This window comes from Lissotriton helveticus, chromosome 2_1, assembly GCF_964261635.1.
Source record: "Lissotriton helveticus chromosome 2_1, aLisHel1.1, whole genome shotgun sequence".
Taxonomy (NCBI): domain Eukaryota; kingdom Metazoa; phylum Chordata; class Amphibia; order Caudata; family Salamandridae; genus Lissotriton; species Lissotriton helveticus.
This window is the reverse complement of record NC_136059.1, coordinates 401,437,024-401,450,739: the sequence shown is the minus strand read 5'-3', so window position 1 is coordinate 401,450,739 and position 13,716 is coordinate 401,437,024. Positions and strand designations below refer to the sequence as shown.

The following is a 13,716-nucleotide window of genomic DNA, read 5'->3' as shown; positions in this document are numbered from 1 at the left end:
TAATATTTTTTGAATTATTATCTACAGAGCACATTTGTTTTTTTATGGCTAGTTTTCTGTGGGAATCTGTTCAATTGAGGCTATTAATGAATTGTTAATTATTTTAAACGTTGCTTGCATAGATTAGTTATGTACAGTTTAAGCATGTTTTTTTTTTTTTATAAACGTATTGACTGTAGCTGGATTTTTAGATTGTTTTATCATTGTATAGTTGTGCATATTTATTGCGCCTGTATGGTTTAGTTTCTCATACGCCGAAATAAAAGGATTACGACTGACACTCTACTCTCAGCATAACCTTGTGGCTCGCATTCCATAGATCCGTGGGTCGCCAAGTTATAATTCCTTTGGAAAAAGTGAGCTGTGTATTCTTTATTATGATCTAGAAATGCCCTATCAGTGCTTCGGTTTTTATTAACCACAACAGGATACTCGTCCTAGCCCAAACAGCATCAACTTTATAAACAAAGGAGAATAACGAGAGAGCAATCTATTAAGGTATGTTGCATTCAAAAATATCTCAACATCTACTCTGCCATTCCCAACATGGGAATAACCCCAACACATTCTGAAGGGAGCCTATGCTCTCTAGACCGCCAACAGATTCAAGTTCGTCCCCATGTTACTGAGGGATACTTCCAATGCCCGGTTTGGTGCCTATGAAGGTATTTATCAAGCTGCCATATCAGCATACAATTAAAGTGCCCTTCCCAAATGACTATCGTGGTCATATCAGAGGATTTCAAGCTGGGTGGCATCCCCCACTCCCGCCCCTCCTTCAGGATCTCTGAGTGTATTACGAGGGGGGGGCATAAAGGCATCTGCTATTACATGTAAATGAAAAAATGCAGCAGTTGAAGTCTGTAAGAAAAAGTTTTAGAACTGTAACGCTTAGTGCCATGGGCACAGTCAGTAAGTGTGGAGGCGGGGTCAAAAGCATGGCTAAAAACAATAAAAATATTCAGCCTCTTTTTTTTCACCTTCAGGTAACTGCATGTAATGTAACACACTCCTAAGATGAAAACCCGCTATGAAACTTCAGCTGGCTGATGTGATCATTGCAGATGTATGCGTGTGACCAGTCACACGGAATTAGATCCCGATGCGTGTAGTAAGGAATCCATGTGGCAGCGGTCCCCAGATGCAAGGTGAATCATTTGGGAAGGCTTTATATTTTTTTTAATCAAATTGAGGAATGACAATACTACGTTAAGGGCTCCATGAAAGCCTCTGTTGGCATCTTTAGCATTCCCTTCAAACCAATACGTCTTGAGTCCTTGAACGCTTAGAATGGCATTTCGTGCTCAAGGCTGGCTCGTTTGCATGTCCGCCATCTGGGGCTGTCTCGGCTCGGACGTTTTTGTCCAGTGCCAACCAGGACTCGAGGGCCTTGGTAGTGCGGCTGGATGTTTCTGTACTCCAAGTGCGGACACCTGGCCTTTACGTTGAGCAAAATCGCCCTTGGCTCGAGGTGATACAGTACGCATGGCGGGTGACTTAGACATTGTGTAGAAAACGTCAACCTCTCCGTGCAGCTCTTCCTCAGACTCGGAGGATACTTGTGCCTGGACGGTGAGAGATAAGTAGGTGATATCTTGTTCTGATGGCCCAGGCTGCTCTGCCTCAACATCTTGCTCCCTGAAAAGATCAGCTGGTTGTGGTTCCAGCTGCTGCATTTGCTTATGACACCACATGCACTTCTGTCAGTGTCAAAGGGTCTTTTTAGACCGATAGGTAAAGCAGGCTGAACACGTGGGGATGTCATGTTCCGGAGAGAGACAGTTTACAGATCTGGTGATGGTCAGTCCAATGGTATAGGGAGTGGCAATGAGTACAACACTGACAAGGCGCCCCTTCCATCACTCCAAGCACCTTTGTATAAAGAATGCTTGAGAGAAAGGACGTAAGTCCCAAAGTGGGCCCAAAGCCCTAACTAGCGGGTACTTAAGGGTCTAAGTTCTTCTGTACGGTTGACTACACCAAAAGATACAAAAAACTATAGTTCTTATTCAAGTGTTTTTCAAAAGGTAACTGAGTCGAAGATGTGCAAAAGTAGACAAATCGAACAGTGCTGTTTGTACCAAACACAGAAGCCTGTTGATGTGTGTCTGCACCGAAGGCTGGAAAAAAACGATCTCGCAATGGAGTCCATTGCCAACTAAGAGTCCCTATACCGCGTGACTCAAAAGACGTCTTCAAAGAAAAACAAGTTGCAAACATCTGAGCTCAACACTAGATGGCAGGAATATATAGAGCATTTGTATCTACAGCAGCACATGCTACGAACAAATGTTTACCAATAAACTGTTTTGCCTCACAGAGACTGCGGGGACACGGGCAGAGTCCGTTTTCTTCAGACGAGTACACTCTACTGCCTGCAAATATCTCAGGTTGCTTTCCATCTTTATCTTGGCAACTTCTAAAGTTTCAAAACTGAGTGATAGCTTACTGGCTACCACAGAGAGCAGTGTAAGGCACAATCAACATCCTTCTTCAGCCAGAACTCCAGTACAGTTCCCGGTTCAAACGGTCTTCCGTTCAGATGCCCTTCTTTTCTTATGTCCCTGCACAACCTAGGGCGAAGTTGGACTGACCCTTGCCAAGCACTTATCGATAGCAGAATCGGACTCCTATGATTTTTGTCAGGTATGTATCTAAAGTGCTTAAGGCGGACATCATCTTTTCAATGGTTACTAAATGATGATTGGCAAGTGGTTCTTAATCCTATTCCCTGTAAGTCTACAGAATCAAACCCGCTCTTATCTGTACCACTTACTCCCAGTTTACTGTACGCTTATTCCAGAAATCTCTACTCTAGACGTCTTTCAAAATGGCAGAATCTCTGCCCTACTAGAATTGGGCATATTAAAATGAGAAACCTCACACTTTCTAGGAAAATGTGTGTAGGCCCAAGTGCCCACGTGGAACAGGCAGAGAGCTAGAGTAGGTTCAATGCATAACGTAACACTAGACCCCTATTCAGTATAACTTCCTACATGTGACTGCCAATCTTTTGTAGTGTACACTCTCTCAGCCTCATATTCCAAAGTAACTGTTCAGTAATTAACCTCCGCATGCCTTCTGGCCACAACTAATCAGCAGAGCTGACTACAGTCACTGGAAGAAGGAGGCTGAAGCACTGGCCTAATCAGTGTCCAGATTTCACCTATCAGTGACCACCTATTGATAAGCAAATCTTATTCCTGTACTTTACTGTACTGACATCGCCTGAATCACTTAGCAAATAATACCATCTTCTGTGGGCATAGTTGACATACCCATATATGGGAAATATCAGAACATAACTTAATTAATTAGAGCCTTGTTCAAGAGCTGTAGGCTTCAAGGGTATCCCTATTCTACCTGCAAAACCTGTCCCTTTTAAGAAAATCATCCCTCAAGTACATTTACATAATACAAATATATATTCAGTATTGAATTAGATCGTTGATAAATATTCCAACAATGCATGAGTGGTTACCAAATGTTCCTTAAATCGACTTAGGAAAAATTTAACTTGTATTCACAAGTTTGAAAAGCTACTACAACAATGTGATGAAACAAGTATTTTAATTACTATAACTATAGGGACAGACTAATCTCACGGTTCCATATTAACTTACACGCAGGCCTTGCAGGTTTCAAAGCACTAATTACTTAGGTTGACAATGAGATATCCCCAAGGTGAAAATGGTTTACTTTTGTTACGTTTGATATATGCTGGCTGCAGTTTGACTCGGGTCATTCAGGGTTGCAATGGCTGACGTGCCTGCATACTATTTAAAAGCTACACTGAAGCCCTCATGTGACATCCGCCTATAAAGCCACAGGTAATGTTATTTTGACTTATTAAAGAGCCAGGCATGCCAATCAGAATGATCCATTGTTACTATGCTTTAAAGGGTCAGAGCAAATGTATCTGGGGAGGTGTTTAGGAATCTTGCAGTGTCCAGAGTCATAAATACCATAAACTGTGCTGAAATAATGGTGGAAGGGAGAAATGCAGAAAAAGAGGTTTACATCGCCCAATGCGTGTGTTTACACCCACCTCAGCATGCAATCGTGAGGAACGAGGTGAGTTAGTTTGAGTCGATGCCTTTTTGAGCTAATACCGAAAGCCTTTGTGAGCTGAAACCTCTTCTAGGGACACATCTATCTTTCCCTGGGTTGCTTCTTTGTCCTCTTGTGTAATTTGATTAACTTTTAGTCTACTAGGGTATAAATCACATTCTGCAACCTTACCTGTAGCGTTTGAAACAACACATTCAAGTGTGAGCTGCAGTACAGGCGATTTCACATTACTGGAGCGATTCATACTGGAGGACAATACTAGCACACAACTTGTGGTTTAGTTAAATCTTTATTTTCTAGATCTTAATGCAGTCACTTACCACGGAACAATGAATATTCAAATGTCATGTTTTGAACCTGCAGCTGTACTCTTAGTCGAAAACCAAATACTCTTAAATAAGCCTTTTTACCATTTATTTCAATGTAGGTAAATATTTGCCAAATGCCACTGGCTGATTTAAAGTTTCAATTAAAAAAAGGAAAATGCTACTTACCAGTATGCATCAGTTCTTGGCATGTAGGGCTGCAGATTCACACACTAGTGCATAGATCGCCATCTGATGGTGGGCCCGGATGATGACACTTTGTTGTTGTCCTGGAAGAGTCTTTGTATGTAGATAACTCCTCGTGTGGAGCATAGTGCGCATGGGCATCTACTCCACCTTCAGATTGTTTTTCGCCATTAGGGAAAATGGAGTTGTGTGAGAACAGAAAGAGATGTCCATGTATAGTGTGTCTTATTAAGATATTACTGGAACAGATAAAAGGTAGCCAGGGAGGCGGGTTAGCGTGTGTGAATCTGCAGCCCTACATGCCAAGAACAGATGCATACTGGTAAGTAGCATTTTCCGTTCGAGGCATATGGGCTGCAGATCACACACTAGTGCATTGATTGCATAGCAGTTCTCTCCCTTAGTGGCGACTACCAGTTATCTGTTGCAGTGGTTTGGAATAGTGTTTGGAGTACAGCCTGGCCCACACTAGCTTGTTGTTTTGCTTGCACATCCACACAGTAGTGCTTCGTGAATGTGTGCGGTGTAGACCAAGTAGCTGCCTTGCATATATCATCTAAGGGAATTTTCCCTACAAATGCCAAAGATGTCCCTAGTTTACGGGTGGAATGAGCCCTAGGGGGAATGGATAGAGTGTTTTGCTTTCTGGTAGCAAATTTGAATGCATTTGACAATCCACCTTGCAATCCAAGTTTTTGAGATGGGATTACCTTTATGTGGAGGAGAAAAGGACACAAAGCGGTTTTGTTTTACGAAATGGCTTTGTCCTATCAATATAGTAGAGGAGAGCTATTTTGACATCTAATGTATGGAGAGCTCTTTCAACAACTGTTTGAGGTTGGGAGAAGAATACTGGCAACTCAATAGACTGATTGAGATGGAACGGTGAAATGACTTTTGGAAGGAATTTGGGATTGGTCTTCAGAACCACTCTGTTGTGATGGAGTTGCAAGAATGGTTCTTGAATTGTTAATGCCTGGATAAGTAATAGCAATTAAAAAAGCAACTTTCCATGAAAGAAATTGTAAGTCACACTTATGCAAGCGTTCAAATGGAGGACCCATAAGCCTAATGAGAACAATGTTTAGATTCCATACAGGGGAGGGTGGTACTCTGGGAGGAATTTTTCTTTTGAGGCCATGAATGCTTTGATGGCAGAACTCTGAATAATGACAGATGTTGTCTGTTTTGAAGGTAAGCTGCTATAGCAGCAAGATGTAACCTGATTGAGGAGTATGCTAAACTGCATCTTTGTAGATGGAGCAAGTAGCATATGATGTTTTGGATGGAAATATCTAGTGGGTTAATGTTGTTATTGGTGCAATACACAACAAACCTTTTCCACTTGGCTGTATAGCATGCCCTAGTGGTGGGACGTAAAGCTTCTTTTATAACATTCATGCAATCAGGCGGGAGATTGACATTTCCAAATTCTAAGACCTCAGGAGCCAAATCGCTAGGTTGAGCTGCATAGGGTCTAGATGCATGATCTCTCCACGGTTTTGTGTTAGCAGGTGTGGAGATAGTTTTAGTTTCTGATGTGGCACCACTGAGAGCTCTAGTATTGTGGTGTACCACGGTTGCCTTGCCCACGTTGGTTCAATGAGAATCAATATGAGGGAGTGTTGCTGTGACTTGCGCACCACTGACGGAATAAGTGGGAGAGGCAGAAAAGCGTACGCAAATCTGTCTGACCAACTCATCCATAACGCATTGCCTTTGGACAATGGGTGTGGATACCTGGCGGCGAAGTTTGGGCATTTGGAGTTGAGGTGTGTTGCGAACAGATCTATCTCCGGTTGTCCCCACTTTTGAAAGAAAGGTTGAAGAACTTGAGGATGAAGTTCCCACTTGTGTATCTGTTGTCTCTGACGACTTAACAGATCCGCAACATAATTGTGAACTCATGGTAGATGTTGTACTAATAGGAAGATTTTTTGAGTAATGGCCCACCTCCATATGCTCTGCGCCAGCCGGGAGAGCTGTAAGGAGTGTGTTCTCCCTGTTTTTGGATGTAGTACATAGCTGTATATTGTCGATGTGGGCTAAGACAGCCTTGCCTGATAGGTAATGTTGAAATGACTTTAGAGCTAGAAAAATGGCTAGCAATTCCAGATGGTTTATGTGGAGTAGCTTTTGCTGAGGTGTCCATGTGCCCTGTACTGGGTGCTCTGCTAAATGAGCTCCCCAGCTGGTGATGGATGCATCCGTGGGTACCACCACCTGTGGAACTGGCTCTATGAACGGCCGTCCTTTGGAAAGGTTTTTGGTGTTCCACCACTGCAGAAAGCGATGGGTCCGGCTGTCCATCACCACCATATCTGTTAATTATTGTTGAGCCTGGTTCCATTGGCTTGCTAAGCACTTGTGCAGGGGCGCATTTGGAGTCTTACATGCGGTACTACGAATATGCAAGACGCCATCATTCCACTTAATTGAATGAACACTCAAGCTGGTAGTGAGTGTTGCAGTTGGAATTTTTGTATAAGAGCTTGCATACTTTGTATTCTTGCGGGATTGGGGGATGCAAGTGCTTTGGAGGCATCTATTGTGGCACCCAGATACTATTGAGACAGGGATGGTTGGATATGTGACTTTGTTTGATTTATAGTGAACCCGAGTTTGTGTAGCAGGTGAATGGTCTGGTATGTGTGCCGCACGAACTGGTGGTATGACTTGGCTTTTATTAGCCAGTCGTCAAGATATGGGAAAACATGGATGTTTTCCCTTTTCAAGTGAGTCGCCACCACAGCGAGACATTTTGGGAAAACTCGAGGTGCTGTACTCACTCCAAAAGGGAGGACTTTGAACTGGTAGTGCTGACCGTCCAGTACGAACCAAAGGTACTTTCTATGAGCTTGGTGGATGGGAATGTGGAAGTAGCAGTCCTTGAGATCTAGGGTAGCAAGGAAGTCGCCTTGTTTTAACAGAGGAAGGACCTGCTGTAATGTGACCGTATGGAAGTGGTTGGATTGTATGTAAAGATTTAGGTGTCTCAGGTCTAGAATAGGTCTGAGGGAGCCGTCCTTTTTGGGAATAAGGAAATATAGGAAGTAAACTCCTGTATTTGTATGGTGTACTGGAACTAGTTCTATTGCATCTTTCTGCAGTAGAGTGGCAACTTCTTGTTTTAGGAGTGCGAGATGCTCTTGTGACATGGGACGCTGTCTGGGTGGTATTTGTCTCGCCCACCTGTCTGTTGTGATGGAGTTCCTGACAGGTAGGAACTGTTGTAATCTCCCCCCGACAGTAGTGGAATGGTCTGGGGGGATGGAGGGAAGTCACTGTTTGGGAGTGGAGGCATTGCGGTTGTGGTTACCTCTGCCTCTACATTTAGTGTTGTTACCTCTATATCCTCCTCTGTAATAACCTCCATTGGGCGAGGATTGGATGGGTGCTTTGTAAGAAGAGGAGGCGGTATCCTTTGGAAAATTTCTGGAGGCGCCCAGGTAAGAGGAGCGACGAAAGGATGCTCTGGGAGTCTGAGTTTGTAATGCTCCCATGGACTTTGCAGTGTCTGCATCCTTCATTTTCTCTAGTGCATTAACAACTGTAGGACCAAAAAGATGCTGCTTGTCAAAAGGATTATTAAGAATACTGGTGTGCATCTCTTGTTTGAACCCAGAAATACGCAGTCAGGCATGCCTACATAAAAGTATGCCGGTATTTATTGCCCTTGAGGCTGTATCAGCAGTATTCAAAGTGCAACGGATGGAAGTATTAGTAATGACCTTACCTTCCTGTATTAAGTCAGAAGCCCTGGTTTTTATATTTGCCTGGTAAATGTTGCATAAGGGTTTCAAGCTCATCGTAGTGAGCCCTATCATACCTTGCCAATAGAGCTTTGGTGTTAGCAATTCTCCAGACGTTGGCTACCTGAGAGATCATGCGTTTGCCTGAAGCATCTAAAAGTTTGGACTTTATCAGAGGTGGAGCATCCCCTGTTGTCTGTGAATTATCTCTTTTCCTGGCGTTTGAGACTACTAATGAGTCTAAGGCAGCTGGTCATTGATATAGGCTGGGTCAGTTGGAGCTGCTTTCTACTTTTTTCCAATCTGGGATTAATTACCTTGGCCCTGACGGGGCCTTGAAATACCTCAGGTGCGTCATTTACAACCTCTTTAAAGCATTGGTAATATGGTTGTGGTTTTATGTGATGGTAATAGTGTGTGCATAAGGCAGTCGTCCTCTACTGGATCAGTATGTAGATCGACCCAATGAAAGGTTGCTGCTCTATGAATGAGTTGCGTAAACCATATAGTGTCACCTGGAGGAAATGGCCTAGAAGGGTATGCGTCATCTTGTGGCAGATCTGGGGCATCTGGTGCATAATAATCGTCCCAAGGATCATCGGATGGTCCAGGAATATCATCTGGGTCATCTAGGTGTTGCTCATCTTCTAGCCCCCTGAGAATCATCATCATCATCATCTGCTGGTGCAGGGCTCTGAATGTGCAGGGGAAATGTCAAGGTTTGGCACCTCTGGAAGTGGTGCAGGTACCCTTATAGGAGAATTTTGAGCATGCTTTTTGAGAGGGACTGTAGGTGTAGTGGTAGGGTCCAACTTCCTTTTAGCAGGCACAGTAACGACATGTCCAGTCTTTGGATGAATAAGAAGAGTCTTTTGTTTTTGGTCTGGATGGAAAAGCTCTTTTGTGGAAGCATCCTTTTTCGGCACCGACTTTTCTTGCGGGGGGGCAGAGTTGTTTAGAATGTTTAGCAGTGTCTATTACAGGCTTTGGAGCAGATTTTGGTTTCGAAGACTTGTGGTCAGAAGCTTTCTTCGGGTCGTGTTTTTTGTTCGGATCGGATGTTTTCGGATACGGAGTTTTGGGTTCCGAAGCACGTTTCGGGTCGACATCTTTAGGTGCCGAAGTGGACTTTGGTTCGACATCTTTCGGTATTGGAGTTGACTTCGGTTTGATAGTCATTTGTGTGGAAATTGGTTTCGGCGCTGAGCTTGTTTTCGGCTCGACCGATTTAGGTACCGAGGTTTGCTTTGGTGCCGGGCTTAGTTTTGGTTTAAGGACTTTCTGTTTATCTGGACTGACAGGCTGACTCGAGCCAGTCGCCTAGAGGTTTTTTGGTAATTTTCGTTGCCGGGCCGGAAGGCGGGGCATCGGAAGTTTGTGAACAGTGTGCACCTGGACCCCAAGGTGGAGGTGGATCCGAAGCCTGGCCCGGTATGGGGGTTGACCAACTGAAAGGGGATCGTCATCGTCTGATTGTCTTTTGGCTCCGGAAGCTGAATCCTCTGCTCCGGTAATGGCGACTTCTTCCTGCTGTTCTTCTTCGGACTCTAGATCGACTGGAGTATCTTCGACGATGATGTCTGGTGCTGATGAAGAGGATTGCGCCATGACTCTTTGAGCTCGACGGTCCCTGATAGTTTTCTTAGACCGGAACGAAGTACAGGCCTGGCAATCTCGGCTCTCGGGCTCTGGGGACAAGCACAGATTGCACACCTCATGTAGATCAGTGTGGGGAAATTTGTGTCCACACTGAGGGCACTTCTTGAAGGGTGTTCTTTCCATGAGCCAAAGGCCCATTGGCGCAGTTGGGTCCAACGGCCCCAACGATGGCCGGAATCGAGAAGTGCAAGATTTTTTGGCACAAGCATGAAGGAAATCGCGATCGAAGACGATACCGGCCGCAGAATCAAGGAATGGGAGTCGAAAGGAATGAGCGATAACACATTCGAGCCCGATGGCTCGAAAAAAACAATCTGAAGACGGAGTTAATGCCCATGCGCACTATGCACCATAGGAGGAGTCATCTACCGTACAAAGACTCTTCCAGGACAACAAAGTGTAATCTTCCAGGCCCACCACCAGATGGCGATCCATGCACTAGTGTGTGATCTGCAGCCCATATGCCTCGAACAAATCCTTCCTCTCGGGCCAACATTATATGAAACTTTTCTTTGTGCTCTTTGTAACACATCTATGAACACAGACTTATCTGCTTGTGATGAGATTAGGGGTTTCCATTTTCTCCGGAAATTCAGCCCTGTCCGAAGCCTCAATTTCATCAATGATCAACAGCTGTACCGCGTCAGCCTCATTCACCTGTGTTAATTTCAGCCCAGGGTATTTTTGAGCCATATATCGAGCTTACTGTATTGTTTATGTATTTCCTACTTTTAGAGCAAATAGTTCTGCTCTCATTATCAGATGCAGACTAGACAACAACTACACAAGTCTTTTAATGTTTTGCCATCTGAATTATTGTCGCAGCTCTTTTTGGTATTAAAAAAAGTTGTGCTCTAGTGTATATTTTGAGCACAACAGCAGACCTGTAATTAAGATATTATTCTCCTCAATATTCTTCGTCTCTCCCTCATGAGCTGAGTGAGTAGTGTGTGTGTGGCAAAGCCAGCTTTTATCAATCCTGTGCTTTTTTAAAGGACACTGCCATTAGCACATTCCACAGTCCCAAAATTCGAGGTAAGATAACAAATCTGAAGGATTAATGCAGGGCAGCATCAATTATGAACACTGCTGTCACACTGGTCAAGAGATAAGCAAAACCAATTGGAGGCACAGCAGCACTTCATGGTTTACATGGTCACAAGCTGTAATATTTAAAGAATAAAGACTAAGCCGAGACAACAGTATCCATTAGATTTACCATTACTCACTTTAATGGTCATAGTTTTAAAACACTTGGAAATTATGTAATGTTGATTGGGCCATTGTAAGTAACAGGTCGTGAACATCTAACTATAGAACCATATACTCACACTCAATTATGTTATGCTACTACCATAAAATGAGCTATCTCACAAGTTAACAAGGTGAAAGAAGCTACCAGTGGGCCCTACACATACGAGTTACCAAGCAGCAGTGCCAAGCATGTCAGCACCTGGAACAAGAAGCCATAGTATTGCTACCCTTTCAGCACCAGAAAACCCTGGACCCACCGTCAGAGCTATATATACACACATCTTATACAGACCCTCAAATTCCATAAGAGATGGAACAAAAATATCTTAAGTACCAAATGCACATAATTATGGGAAGAAGTGGAAAAACGGACTAAGCTGCAAAACACTATTACACAAAAAAGCTTAGAGCCCTTTCAATAGTCCTTTATCATTAAGGTACATCTACAAAACGAAGTGAAGGTTAACTTGCAAAAAATAAGTTCAGGATAAAGTGATAAATGGCCCCTTACCTGTTCAATATTATAACCACTGGTGAAAGCAGCTCCGTATCCTCCTACAAAGGCGCCAGCAGGAAGAAGGTAGAGGTAGTTATATTCTGGGGGATCTGTGGGACGCTTGAACATGTCAAGCATTCTCTGGGTAACTAGGAAACCTCCTGTCAATAAGAAAAGATACAAAATATGAACACAAAAATGGACTTCAAAAACAAAACGAGGGTTCAAAGAATATTCAAACATGATTAAACAGCCCCACCCTCAGATTCTGGAGAAAGGAAAATATTACTTACACTAAGTGTCTGTACGTGGCATGTAGAACTGTAGATTCACATTCTGTGCATACTCTTACCATCTAGTGTTGCACATGAACTTGTACCACGTGTTTTTCTTCTAAGAAGTCTTTTGAGTTACATGGTATAGAGACTCTTCTGTTAATTGGACATTTTCATGGGTATTGATTCCATGATGCCGGGTTAGGATGGAGATAGAAAATGAGAATGTGTAAATATGTCCATGCAATAGAACAGAACAGTAAAACAAAAGTGGACAGGGCAGCTATCTGCAACAGCTAACGGCTTCAGGGGTAGAGGGTGGTGCATGTGAATCTACAGCACTACATGCCATAAACAGAAGCTTACAGGTTTAAGTAACATTTGCCGTTCGTGGCACGTTTAACTGTAGATTCACATGCTGTGCACAGAATGCAACACAAACAAATGATGGACAGAATGCTGAATAAATCATACATTCACCCCCAGTCAAGAGATCTGGGTGAAATCAATCATTCTTTTGCTCACCATGTGTAGGGAAGTGGGTTTCTGTTGCAGTAAACCCCCCACCTTTTGCCAGACTACTGATGCACTTTTTCTTGGTGTGCCCTGGGTCCCTGCCAATCAGGTTCCCAGGGCCTGTGTTCTTTCCCCAAAACTAACCCAATTGACATTTCTGGCCACAGGTCAGCCCCTAGTAAATGGTACCACTGGTACCCAGGGCACTGTGACCAGAGAATGCCTCTAAGGGCGGCAGCACTTATTGTGCCCCCCCTTAGAGGCCCTGTACCCAGACACTCACACACTGCCTTTGCAGGCTGCGTGTCTTGGTGCAGAACAAAGTGATGAGTCGACATGGGACACATCCCTGTGTGCCATGCCCACAAACCACTGCCATGGCATACAACAGTCACCCCTCTAGCTGGGTGCCCTATGCCAGTGGTGATGGTAAAGGTGCATGAGCCCTGCACCCCTACAATACCCAGGTCTATTCCTGGGCAATGTAAGTGCAGTGCTGCCATTAAGAGTATATGGTGCTGGGAGTTTGTCATTACAAACTCCACAGCACCATATTAGCTATACTGAAGACTGGGAAGTTTGGTATCAAACTTCTCAGCACATTAAACCCACACTGATGCCAGTGTGGGATTTAATGTAAAATGCTCCACAGAGGGCATCTTAGAGATGCCCCCTGAAACGCTACCAACCCATAGTGACCTGACTGAATGGCTGCCTGGGCTGCCACCACCAGACATGTTTCTGGACCCCTTGATTCCAGAGCTTGCTGCTCTCGGGGGCCTTAAACAATGCACATCCTGGTTCGAGGTGCCAAGCCTCCTCTCCCAGGATGGGCAGGGGTCATGAAGGAGAGGCTTCAAAGCCATGCCGCCTTTGTGACCCTCTCAAGACCATTTGCTGCTTTCAGCAACTGGTCCCCACTTGTTCTACCCCCCCACTTTGGGCGGGAGAACCGGCGGGCAAAACGAATGAGGAAGAGAGGTGTGCCCACCTCTGCCAACTCCACCCCTAACGTGGGGGAGGCGAGGTGAAGCACAACCTTGAGTCCCCGCCATCTTGAGGATGGGGGTGACTCAGCCAACCAGGGACAGGCTCCTGCCCCCATCCCACTGGAGAGTGGCAAAATAGGGGGGTGTACCCACCCCAGGGAAGGGACCCATTGGTCCTTGCCCTTTATCTAC

General features: G+C 44.4%; 1 protein-coding gene across 1 annotated transcript in view; it reads right to left on the bottom strand.

The window, feature by feature from the left end:
• NNT (nicotinamide nucleotide transhydrogenase) overlaps nt 1-13,716 on the bottom strand; it is a 480,843-nt gene that overhangs the window by 209,562 nt on the left and 257,565 nt on the right. The window contains exon 13 of the mRNA XM_078675042.1: nt 11,760-11,905. Within this exon, the coding sequence (XP_078531168.1) occupies nt 11,760-11,905 (146 nt within the window). The remainder of the gene's footprint in view (nt 1-11,759; nt 11,906-13,716) is intronic.